At 46.2% G+C, this 12,934-nt stretch overlaps 1 protein-coding gene across 2 annotated transcripts in view; it reads right to left on the reverse strand.

The window, feature by feature from the left end:
• Positions 1-12,934, reverse strand: part of ap2a1 (adaptor related protein complex 2 subunit alpha 1) — a 35,801-nt gene that overhangs the window by 4,589 nt on the left and 18,278 nt on the right. Inside the window, exons 7-16 of one of the 2 annotated variants that reach the window (XM_085453037.1) lie at positions 12,422-12,590; positions 12,166-12,303; positions 11,835-12,017; positions 11,273-11,370; positions 10,962-11,193; positions 10,685-10,873; positions 10,445-10,599; positions 8,167-8,229; positions 5,968-6,030; positions 3,330-3,412 (exon numbers count right to left, since the gene is read on the reverse strand). In XM_085453037.1, coding sequence (XP_085309163.1) covers positions 3,330-3,412; positions 5,968-6,030; positions 8,167-8,229; positions 10,445-10,599; positions 10,685-10,873; positions 10,962-11,193; positions 11,273-11,370; positions 11,835-12,017; positions 12,166-12,303; positions 12,422-12,590 — 1,373 coding nt within the window. The remainder of the gene's footprint in view (positions 1-3,329; positions 3,413-5,967; positions 6,031-8,166; positions 8,230-10,444; positions 10,600-10,684; positions 10,874-10,961; positions 11,194-11,272; positions 11,371-11,834; positions 12,018-12,165; positions 12,304-12,421; positions 12,591-12,934) is intronic. The other variant, XM_085453038.1, reaches the window with a different exon arrangement.

Genomic DNA, 12,934 nt, shown 5'->3' on the forward strand with positions numbered 1-12,934 from the left:
TCCAATGTGGCTGCTGGTCTAATGCACAAACAGCAAATAAAGAGGCTTGAGCCCAGAGGACACCACTGTGCTCAGGCTCATTTGTGATGGAGATAAGACAGCGTACAGGAAGGAGGGAGACAATCTGTCCCGCTGGTGCTCAGCAAGTCACCTGAAACTGAACTAAAAACAAAAGATCTCATGGTGGACTTCAGACAGCTTTCTCCCCACTCGTGATAAACGAGTCTGCTGCAGTCTCCACCTTCAGGTTTCTGCTAAACTCACAGCTGGACCCACAACACCAACTAGGGTGTTGGTGCCAGAGCCCAGCAGTGGCTGCATGTCCTCCCTGTCCTAAGGAAGAACAACCTGGAGCAGAAGCTGCTGCTGGCCTTCTACCAGTCCTCAGTAGAGAACATGCTGTCCTACTGCCTGGGTGTTTGGTATGCAGGGCCCTACTGAGGCCACGTGGAAGGTAAGTAACACTGTCCAAAGAAATCACTGGCCTCCATCTGCCACCCCTGGAGGCCATTGCTAGCTCCTCCTGTCTCAGGAAACCCAGCGTCATCACAGGAGACCCCTTACATCCCACCACCACCTGTTTGACTGCTGCCTTCATGACGGTGCCCCTGGTCATTTAGACCCCACACCTCCAGACTCTCAAACACCTTCTTCTCTGGCGACATTCAGCAAACAATGCCATGTTTGTGCTTTCTTAATGCCAGAGGTTTGGATTTCTGCAGCAGGTTGGCAGCTTTTGTGCACCATACACTAGGGCTGGGCGATATGGCCTAAAATTCATATCACGTTATAGTTTGAAGCACGTGCGGTAACGATATATTCTTTTCTTCTGTATAACGTATTTTCCACACTTAAATCGAGAGTGTGCCTTATGTATGACTTCTGGTTGTGCTTACTGACCTCGAACCAATTTGGGCAGAAATCTGTTAAAAAATGTTTTAGTACAGCTTTGATAAGCCGCGCTGCTTGATGGATGGTCAGAGCATTACGGCTGCCGTAGGGAGGAGCTTCACGGAGTAATCTGGGTCCTAAACTCCGTCAACTTCAGGTCCCAAAGTCAAACGAACACTGAGAGCTAAAAACTGTCTGAATTCTTTCATCTTTAATAAAATCATCAGCGTTGCTGCTTTACCAGGTGTAACAATTAAGTTTTACATCCATGAAAACAGAATTTACTACATTTAACGGAGTTAGAACTTAGCGGAAGTTAGCTCGCTAGTTTCCACCTAAACATTTCATATCATGTTCTGACTGAGATTTCTGAAACTAATTCAAACATACAGCTCTGCTGTCACTTCCAACATAAATGAAGACAGAAAACTAAACAGCAGTGACGTTTGTAGGGTTACTGACGTTGGGCTAGCTGGTATATAATGTTGTGCTACGTGATCGCTAGCGACACAGCTATGTTAGCATAACATTAGCACAGTGAAGCTGGAGGATGAAGCCAACTTTTTTTCCACTGGATAAAAGTTAACGTGAGGGATTCTGGTGGTCAGGGACAAATGCAATCGCATAGCAGGATGCTGTACACGGGCCAAACTCCAGTCAGGAGAACAACTGAGATTATTCATCCACAATACGAGGTTAGTCATTAATATACTGCAACAACATGGGAACAGAGCAGCTGCCAGAGAATTCAACATTAATGAATCAATGTTACAGAAGTGAAGGAAACGCAGTTTTTGGCTTTCCCCATATTTCAGAAGTGCTTACTCTCTTTGCTGTGACTGTCGCCCGCCATCATTTGCAGATGATAATGGTTGTAGCCTGTCACTACCCGATCCGTACCGGAAACCCGATCAGTACCCCGCATGCGCAAATGTTACGTCACTTCCTCTCTTTGCCAACATTGCGACATTCAATATATTTGAATGATACGCGCCCAGTTAGCTCCTAGCATTTCTCAACAGCTCTGCCTCCTTTTCGACTGCCCGGGACATTTAAACAATGGATAATCCCTATACAAAGAAATTCATGCTTTTCTCCTCAACAGAGAGCGTCCCCCGATTGAGCAGCAGCGCCGTAAAATAAGAAGAATGGCGCCTAATTACAGAGTTAATAATGCAGACTTTGTAATATCTCACGTGTAGATTCATCAGCCAGATTAAGTGTTTACTGACAATTGACAGTGATGGCGCACATCATCATCACTATTCCAACAATCCTCTCCTCACAGACGAGCATAAACACACTCGACTATCGCTAAATCAGATTTAACACACGTTTGTAATGACGATAATTCAGTTTATAATAGGGTTTATTCGCTCGGTCAGCAGGTGGCGGTATCCTCGTACACTGGGGAGTAAACTGCCATTAAACGAACAGAAGAAGAAGAAAACATCTGCACATGCGCGGTACAGATCGGGTAGACCCGATTTGTACGGTCAGACTTTACACATGCGCAGGAAGGATCGGAGAGTCCTGATCCGTAACGTTCTTTTTATTTTTCGTTTTTGTCTACATTGTACTGAAATGCTTCATTATTGCAAACATTTTAAGATATACTTGTTATTCTTAACATCTTAACAGATACTCTGACCCATAACTATCGTAAAACGCTACGACCGGAAGTAGAAACCTTTCGCGCATGCGGGGTACCGATCGGGTTTCCGGTACAGATCGGGTAGTGACAATAGCCGCTGCGATGCTTTCGACCAAAACAGGCGCAGCTTCATGACATCATCAACATGCGCTATCGCGGTAGAGCGGTATAGTCAAAATCTCTATTGTTGGCCAAATTTATATGGTTTCTATCGTATATTGTTTATATCGCCCACCCCTACCATACAGCTCTGCACCCTGTGACCCTGGTCTTCCACTTTGTGGATGAGATCCTGGGGCTCCTGATCGTGCAAGATCTAGGAGGGGAAAACTCCTACTCACAATCTAGCTCGCTGCAGCAGTAATTCAAGTTCAGTGCGGATTCTTTCATAGATGTTGGTAAAGGCAGACTGAATTGATCTCATGTTGTCTGTGTGAGTGTGGCACTGAGACTGAAAACCCTTCATGAATGAAGAGGTGTGGCTCAGTACTTTGTCTGTGCAGTTCATAATCTCAAACTGTAAAATACTGGCAGCCTCCTGCAGCAGAGGCACCTGTGGTATACATTTGAAAATCTCTGCCTTTGAATTTGAGATTAGTGAGACTCACACTCACTCACTGCCTCCCCAGCAGGGTGATGACACCTCACAGCTTTTTACAGCTGAGGGGTAAGAGCTACACCACAATATAGCCATTCAAACATAATGAATTACTTGCTAAATCAGACATGTATTGGTAGGAAAAGGTATAAGAAGTAAGCAGAAAACCCCCAATGTAATACTCACCCAGATTCTGACGATACTCTGACTTGATGCCGATCTGCAGCAGCTGATTCTCAAACAAAACTCCGTTGTTTTTGCACACAAACCTGGGAGGGAGAAGACGAACAGTGAAATGACAAGAACAACATCCCTGCAGCTATTTGACAAAACTGGTCCTACTTAGATAATCAGCTATACAGTATTGTGCAAAAGCCTCTTTCTTATTTAAAATTGGAAAGAGATCTACTGATGGTACTTCTCAGCAACAACACGCAGCCCCAAACCATTAGAGCCTCCACTAGTTTAAAGAAGACGCTCTCTTTTCTACCTCTCTCCTGAGAACCCCGTATACACTGAGGATGATTTGAACCACAAACTTCCTGCTGCTACTGATATTCAGTCCAGTACTGGTAACTCGTTGGTGTAGAAATCCTATTTTATGCCTGTCAAACTGCTGTCTTTGGCATTTTTCATAGGCAACATACTGCAACAAGATAAAACCTAAGTCATGTGTACACAACATCAATCATAGGTTAATGTTAAAGAAGCAAAATCAAAATGTTCCTGTGAAAATGTTAGATGCAAGGAGTGGAAAGGAATGCTGCTAATGTCCACAGACAAACTTCCACAGGTCTTTAGAGACACCAAGTGGAAAAACCCAAAACAAACAAACACTATAAAGAGCTGGGGTTGGTTCAAGGCTTTTGCACAGTACTGCATCCTAATTTTGATATTTAGCAAGTAATTGACTCACCTCTGTGGGTGCAGTGATCTGTTAGCCACTGCTTTAATGTCAACATTCATCAAGTCACATAGATAGAATAAGATGGGATCAGATCTAACTTGGTTCCTTCAGTGAACACACGTACAGCACATATACGTTGGGATATCATGGCCCGGTGTGTTACGGCTGATGAGACCTCTACTCCTCCAAGAAACTTTATAGATCCAGTGATTTCAAACGGGAGTCACAAGCAACATCAGACAGTGAATGTTCCCCTGAGGGAAAGCAGATCCCACATCTGGGCTGCTACCACAGGGTGTGCCCTCCATTCCCTCACCAGGAAGCATGGCTGGCTGTCAGAGAAAGATGAACACTGCACTACAGCAGCAGAGTGAGACCCCTTTAACACAGGAGAAGAACATGTCCCACCCTGCCTCTAAGAGACCACTGTTGAATCTCCCATCCTACGACATGCTGGGCCCTCAAACGCTCACCTTTAACAGTGAACGTGGCCCGACAGTGATCACATAGGCCATCGTGCCCAACAATCAGAACATCGTTTACAAATGCAGACAGCACCCCAGCTTAACTGAGAGCGGTGGCGATGAAATGCAGCACTCCATGCTCAGACGTTTGACGCTGGCCGAGAACTGCAATCGGTAACCTGTAGCAACAGTTCGCAGCAACCACGGAGAGGAGGCACAAGCTGAAGCAGGTGAGCAACCAGCAGAACCCAGTGTGTCTGCAAGAAATGCATCACCTGCTTAGTTTAGTTTGGTTTAGACTGGGAGAGGAGTCCACAAGCATCTTTTTAGGGTCGAGTGCCGGAGCTTGTGATTAAGGCTTCAGGCCCAGTCAACTGTCTCCTAGCATAGACATCCACCAGGCAGAAGGGGCATGCCATCCAAAGAGAAACCCCACCTCTGAGGACAGGGGCGAACAGTCACCTCCTGGCCGGGGATGTCCTACCGCGAGGACGTCCCAGTGTAGACCCAGTACACACTGGAGAAATGACATCTATGGGCTGCTCTGGAAAACGATTCAGGTTAACCCCGAGGACGTGGCTGGAGAGAGGCAGGTCTGAGCTACCCTTCTTAAGCTGCTGCCCCTGCACACAGCTGAGTGGTGTTACCAGTTACTGAAGAATGTGATTAATGTTTCAAATGCCTTTGTTAAGACAGTTTTTGACATTATCCATTAAATGGTTCTCAAATTCAGTGCAATATTGGAGCGTTCTTAGCTTTACACGAGTCGGTCGAACTTTTTTCCCTCGTTTAGTCGACTAAGAAATGAGTCACCAGGAACATCTCTGGTATTGGTACACACCAGGTGTGTGAGACGACAGCAGAGATGACTAACAATAGCTAGCTAGCCCAGCTGGGCAGAGGGGTTCTGCTCCTCAGTGAGAACAGCCTAAGAACCGGCGACAAGTGATATACGTGCAGGCAGAGCCACACGTACGTCACTACAGGCATTAAAGAATATCCCATACTATATGCACTGTACCAAGTGAATCGCCTGAACGGGAACCACATATGTGTTAACCAAACAGTTACAAACTGTCTGATATCTGTTCTGCCACAGCTGAAAATGTTCAAAAATGACAGAAATAACCAAATAATCTTTTACAGGTTACCCTGACAAACGAAGGGGAATCAAATTAAACCGTTATTTTAAATATTGGAACTGGATCAGTACACAAGTGGCACTGTATGAATGATGTAATCAGAACTCTGTATTCAAATATACAGAATCCACACTGGAAAGTGGTATGAATCAGACTTAGTAGGGCCTCTAATGTACATGCTTTTTAAAAACAGCAGCAGAACTATGTAGAGCTGATATTTTAATTAAGTGTGCGGACTCTTTTTGACAAGGAATCAAACAATTTTATGCCGAGCTACAGCATGAAAATGTTTAGACACAGAAGAAGCTTACTTGTTAAGAAGTTCATCTGCCTCAGACAGAGGAGGAGCAGGATCCTCAGAGGGAGGAGCAGAGCTGGGAGGCCACAGGACAGGGCAAGGATGCAGGGACAGCCCAAGAACAAAGCAGGGATGGAAGCAGATAGGCAACAGGACAAATAAGGAATGAATGGGTAAGAGTGGAAATGGGAAATGAGAGCAACTCATTCAACACAGTAAACAGGAACGGTGTGATGAAAATTGGCAACAAGATAAAGATAAAGTAAAATGCAGAGCTGGTTAGTACAAGCACTTCACAGGTGAATGATACACACAGTGCAGAGTTCACCATGCACTCTGAATGTGCATCTGTGGTACAATACTCACACAGGCCCGCATCGAATAGCTCTATACTCACTGCTTAACACACGGGCCCACCGCTAAAGAAATAAGCAGGGCTTCAAGTAACGTTAAAGAAAACTAGGTGAACATCAGCACTAAACATGCATATTGTGCACATAAAATGTGATGCCATTAATGATGGTTTTAATGTGCGCACAATATTTGCCCCGCAGTTGCTAGACAGTGTTTCCATGTTTTTACAGTTGTAATGATCATCTACAGTCTGTTTAATGTTCTCCTACCAGTCAGGACTGCTGCTGTGCACAAGCATTCTGGGGGGGTTAAAGGTTATTACCAATAAGGTGCATCAACCACAGCAAAATATGAGACACTGTGGATCAATGGAGACACAATGCATTTGACTAAGATATCAGCTTCTGCTCCACTGAAAAACAAACGGGTGTCTGAAAGAACGATGGTGCTCTTACCCATCCAAATAAACTGACGGCAAATATATTTATAGCCCTTTTCCACTGGTACCTACTGAGCTCGGCGCGACGCAACTCTACTCGGCTGCAGTCGTTTTCCATTACAATCGAGTACCAAGTGCAGAGTTTGTGTGCGACACAAACACAACACAACGCGATGGTGTACCTGCTGTTGGTGTGTGGCCTTGCGGCTCGGGGACCACGTTTTGTGTCATTGTTGGGTTAAAACATGGATGTTTTGTTTTTCATAAAGGAGTCGCTCTCTCTTATGACTCATTGTGCGACGCCACTTAGTGGCCAGTTGGATCAACACGACTCGACTGGTTTTCCATTACAACCCAGTAGTACCTTGTCTGCGTGCTTGTCGTCATAGTAACGTGTGTGCGCGTCCCACAGCACAATTAATATGCAACAAAGGTGGACGTCGAAGCGAATGCATACCTGCTGCTGGGTCTGTAGCTTTTCGTCACACTCGGGGAACACGCCGTCGTTTTCTGTAGCCGTTCTGATTTTTGTGAAAGCAACGCCAAGCAGGTACCAAAAAGTACCTGCTACCAGGTACTGTGACCTAATGGAAAACCCTGCAAACCGTGCCGAGTCGATTCCAGTAGGTAGTAATGAAAAAGGGCTGTAGGTACTAAAACAAAGTCCCTGGTACCACCTAATGGAAAAGCCTAAAGACCAAGTCGAGGTGAGCTGAGTACGGAAAAGGGCCGTGAGATACCCAGGGCTTCACAAACCTACAGGTTGAAAATAATATTAATAGTAAATGTAATAACAAAATCATCTTTTATAGATTAATCTGTAGCATTGTTATATTACTGTGATGCACCTGACAGGAGAAGCAGAGCAATAATTCAGGACCACAGCTCAGAGTGAGACCAGAAGCTTGATGGGATGGGCAGCAGCCAGACACCAGCAAGAAGCACTTTATCAGGACAGACTGACTGAACGAGTGTTTTTGCTGTGTGGTTTATCACAGAAGGAAAGCCCAGAAAAGAGGGCAGTGTGTTGTACTGACTACAGAGCTGTGGATCTGCTGCTCTCACTACTCCTGTGTGGACAGTGTTATATCGATCACCCACAATTTTAGACGAGCAACTACCAAATTGAATGCGGCCTTTGGCACTGTGTACGTGCCCTGTATGAAGCAGTGCAGACGGTTTACAGAGCACGTTCCCTGTAACGTGCTCCCTGCTGCTGCTGCTGCTACAAACCATGTGGCTGACAGCAGAAAAGTTTGCACTCAAAACAGCAAGTTTGACTAAGCTACTTCACTTACGTGCAACAAGTCACCTCCTCAGTAACATACATGTTAAAGACATTTTCAATGAAAAAAACAAAAGCCCGAGTTGCATCTTTTTAGCCAGTTCTAATTTTGTAGGTTACTACTGGTCCCTTACTCCGAGTCACCAGAACCCTCCACCAATAGGGAATCGGAGGTCTCAGTGGGCTGTTCCAGATCTCTGTCAGTGTCAATCATGGTGAAGGACAGGAGAAGACACGCATCCGTATCAAAACACACAGATGTGTAACCGCACAAACAGACACACACACACACACAAACACAGGGGAATGGAGAGAAGGGAAAGAGAAAAAGACGAAAGACAGTCACATACATAGCAAGATTAAAAAAAGCAGACCTGCCAACCTTGAAGCTCATACCGAGTCCATCGTCTCCGTTTGCCACAGATCAGAAACGCTGCGATCCAACTGTGACTCGACTTCTTACGTTTCTTAAAGCTTTTTCTTAAAGATAGTGGGCTGACCCACTACGGATCATGTGCTCCATTTACATGAGCCAAAGCATGAAGGCGTGGCTTATCATCACCAGAGGTTGCAGGTGAAACAATTATGAGAGCCTGGCTCACACCATCATGTGCCCTGTTGAGATCACGTGACTGCAACAGTGAGTGGGGGTTGGAAGGGATCTCAGAACTGGATTATAGACGGCAGACGGCTGGTGTCGTAAGCCCCGCCCTCTGTTCAAAGATGGTTGTTCACAGTGGACATGCATGGCCTCTTTCAAACCATCTGCCTTCTCAGAATGTGAACCCTGGCACCCTTGGAAGAGTGACCTTTGACCTTAAGATGCCGATGTAGTCGAGCCTTGTGCTATCCAGGTGGCTCTTCTATGTTGTGCCATGTGTTTGTGGCACTCCTCGTGTGCTGCACTGCGTACCCCATGTTGCGTAGCTAGTGTTTGGGAGGTGTGTTTGTTGTCTGAGGGTGTGGCTGAGTTTGAAGTGCACCAGGATGCCTCCTGACTTTCTCTGCTAAACCTACATGACAATGTCCTTCCGTTGTCCTTCCATTTCTCCCTCGTTAATGTCAGACCTCGTTTCTTGTCCGTCTTCTTTGATTTGATGGAGCCCCAGTTTGTGGACCTTATTGGTGAAGTCAGAGTTTTTGATGTAGTGGGGCGTGTTCCTCACCATGGGAGCTGGGATGGTGGTGAGGTGCTTGGAAGCGTTGTAGGTGGCTGAGTATACACTGCTAATAATTGAGTGGGACGACTTCTTTGTGAACCCTAAAGGTCCAGCCACCCTTTCACTGAAACAGTTTCTGACAAGACTTCGCCAACGTGGACCAGCTAAAGGTCCAGATGCATCTTTCAGGGCTTTGCATTTGTTAAGGGTTTGACTTTCTTTTATCTCCTACAGTTTTCTTGCTATACATTCAAAATAAAAACCCACTGCCTACGTCACACACTACAGTTCAGCCTTATGATACCAATATACCTGCTGACAGTGCGGTGCTTTTAACAGTTAGGAACACAACAAGTAATCATAGTATTTCACAGCACAATACATGTTATGGCCTGAGCAGTCAAAGAACGAACTTTTCTTTGAGAGCCAAACCTGAAGCAGTACATATTTACTCTTTGAGGAAACGCCTGTGCTTTTATCTCATGCTATACCAATCATTAACATCAACAGCGGCTCTCAAAGAAAAACCAGTCATCAACAAAGAGACGTTGGACCGCAGCATCAGATACAACATCCAACTACAAATGTCTTCAGGTTGGCAGGTCCATATAAGACAAAGAGAGCAAAGTAAGACAGAGTGACCGGTGACAACATGAACAGACTGTAACTACCTGCATCGTAGTTGAAAAGCACAAACACAGCTCCACAACCATCTTACATTCACCACACAGTAAAGAAACAGCAAAGTTTGCCAGTGATGTTTGAGACAGTCCAGTATGAGTCAGTCTTACAGTGTTGTTCCTTTTAGCTCTGCTGCACTTCAGTCATTTTTAACCTCCAGGTACATTCGTGCACAGAACAAACCTGCTTTCTAGCTGAAGCTAACTTTGTTCCACGCTGGGCCCTGCACTACGATGCAAACGTGCACCTTTGTCTGATCGGTGCAGTCTAAGCTGTTTCTATCTTATGGCTGGTTCACCACTGCACACAAATGAAATTGTATGAAAACAGATGTTACTTTGAGCTGTTACTGTGATGTCCCACAATCACCACACACGAGTGTTTGTAATGTTAGTCCTAACGACCAAAGCTGATGATTATTCTTAGTTCACAGGGTGCTGACTTTGAGCAGCTGGTTTTAGTTTCATTTCCTTTTCACACAGCTCTGCAGGCTCACAGCTTCTGTACAGCCACCCATACTGGACTTGACTAAAAGCTTAGTTCAAGAGTTCATCAAGACATGAACTTTCACCTCAGGAAGCCGTCGTCATTCACAGCAGCAGAAGGTGCAGCAGGCCCTGAATCAGAGAACACGTCCACGAGTAGGCTGCCAGCATTGGTCTGAGCAGCACCGACGGGAGCAGCAGAGCGAATTCCCAGCAGGTCTGCTGATGGTGACGGGGTGGACTGGAAACCAGGAAAGTTGTATTAAATGGAAAACATAAGAAAAGCTGAGAGTTTTGCAAACAAAGACTAGAGAAAGCGTGCTTACAGCATTAGATGCAGCCATGGCTGCTGTGTCTGGGCCCCGGTCGGCCCCTCCATTCAACTCCCCAGCCTCTCGTTTGCTATCATCCAGCTCTGTCACAGAGACGGCTCCTGGGCCCTTCTTCTTCTTCAGCTTGGCCAGAATGGAAGACTCCCTCTCTGGAAAGGGAGGCATCTCCTCTAAGACGGTGGCCTGAAGGGGAAACGCATGTTGTGGGTTACCTTAGCCAAGTAGCCCTGACCATTAACATAATGTCGTTTTATCATTGGTGAGAACTAACCAAGACATCGGTGCTCGCAATCGAAGAAAGCTTGAGATACTCGACAGCACGCTGTTGCAGTTCCACATCAGAGTTGCGGATCTGGCTGTCACAGCGCAGCACCTCTTGGATGGTGGCCTTGGTCTCTGGGAACAGGTTGATAAACTTGATGTAGGCCGACAGCAGCAGTGCACGAGTGGGCACCGAGCACAGGTGGAACTTGGAATGAAGAAGGTTGAACTGGACCAGGGGGCTAGATGACAGGGAGACGGGCTTATTACCCAGCATTTCGACTGTCGACTTGTTACCTTATCAGATTAAAACCACCTTACCTGGAGCGTGGGTCACCAGCAATCAGGTTCCCAAACTCTCCAAGAATGTAGCCTCCTACTTTCACCATGTTCTCATGACAGGCAGGGGCTTGCAAAGCCTGGAACACAAAGGTTTAGTGGTTTTCCTGAAACGGATCACTGAAACAACCTTCTTTAGGATTAAAGTATTTTTCGACTTTAGGCCACGTTTGCTTTTGCTCACATCTCCTTCAGTTCTTACTGTTGACATTCAGACGCTTGAGGACAACCACTGCTGTTGCAGACAAGATAAAAACACTGCTATCACATATATGAATCAATTAACCAAAGGTAAACACACTCAAACCGTGGTGTGTGTGCTCCTGAGCAGCTATATTATTCATATATGAAAGTCTGAAGAGCCAAACCAGAGTGTGAGACTAATGTCCAAAAACAAAGTTTGAATGTAAAGAAGGAAAAACTCTTCTTAGTGAAACATCGGGCTGCAGAAGAGCCGTCCCAATAAAACACTTCCGAACCATCTTCCAACTACAAGCTCTCTCTATTCACCTCCACAACATTTCGAGGGTTCATGAAGCAGTACCTCAAAGACCGTTTTGGCAGCGTAGCCTTGCACATCGTCTCGGTTGATGACAATCTGAATGACGCGGTACCACACCTCCTCGCTGACGTAGTCCCCAGCAATGCGAATGAGGTTGAGGATAGTGTCTACATACCAGGAGTAGTCCACGGCATATTTCTCTGCCAGTATGGCCACTTTCAGCACCTGAAACAGCAAAGTCAAAACTGGTTCATCTGTTCAAAGCTGACAGAGTGGATCAGGACTCACCACTCACGTGTTTTCTGTAATGGTGCTAAGTGTTACCCCAGGCCTGGCATAAACAGCATTTGCTTGCACAGTGACTCACACCTACCATTTCCTCTCTGATGGAGTAATCTGCCGTTTCCAAGTAGCTGAGCATCTCCGCTACGATCTGTTTGGCGTTGCTGCGATCACACATGGCATACAACAGATCGGCCGCTCGCTGTCGCACACTCACGTCCCTCTCAGTCTGCAGAAGCACGGACAAACAATAAGAAGAGGAACACTGAGCGCCAACAGTCCGCTACACCAGTGATGGTGTGTGTCTTTGTGAAGGTAAGCATTCATTCTTAAATGTGAGGCGTCACCTTCAGGGCATTGATAACGGTCTCGATGTGTGTCTTGACCGCTTCGTGGGAAAACTCAGAGCTGGCCAGCGTACACATGCTCTCCAAAGCCAGGTAGCGCAGGTTCGTCTCTCTGTGCTGCAAGAACTGACCCAGCTGGTTGCAGGCTCGTACCAGGAGGTTTGGCTCGCTGAGTAGGAGACAGAAAAACTCCCTTCACTGACAGCCTGGTACAGTTCTGAGCAGCCAGTTAGCACAGAGTCATGGTTTGTGTCCGTTTTGGTTTTAAGGTGACGACTCGACCACCACGCTGCTGCTTCTAAGGTACTATAGACCAGCGGTGCCCAACCCCCGGGTCAGGGCCCGGTCCGTGAGTCGTTTGGTACCGGGCCGCGAGAGCTGAGGCTCCGCTGTGAAATTCATGGTTTTCAGGGTTTTTATCGTTAACTCGGTTCCCCTGGGTCTTTCCCGTGTTGTAGTTGTGCGTCTTATTTTGAAAGAAGTATTTACGTGTTACCATAGCGACCAGAGAGC

This window comes from Copadichromis virginalis, linkage group LG4, assembly GCF_057382275.1.
Source record: "Copadichromis virginalis isolate Kocher_CV1m ecotype Utaka linkage group LG4, C_Virginalis_male_GT1.1, whole genome shotgun sequence".
Classification (NCBI taxonomy): domain Eukaryota; kingdom Metazoa; phylum Chordata; class Actinopteri; order Cichliformes; family Cichlidae; genus Copadichromis; species Copadichromis virginalis.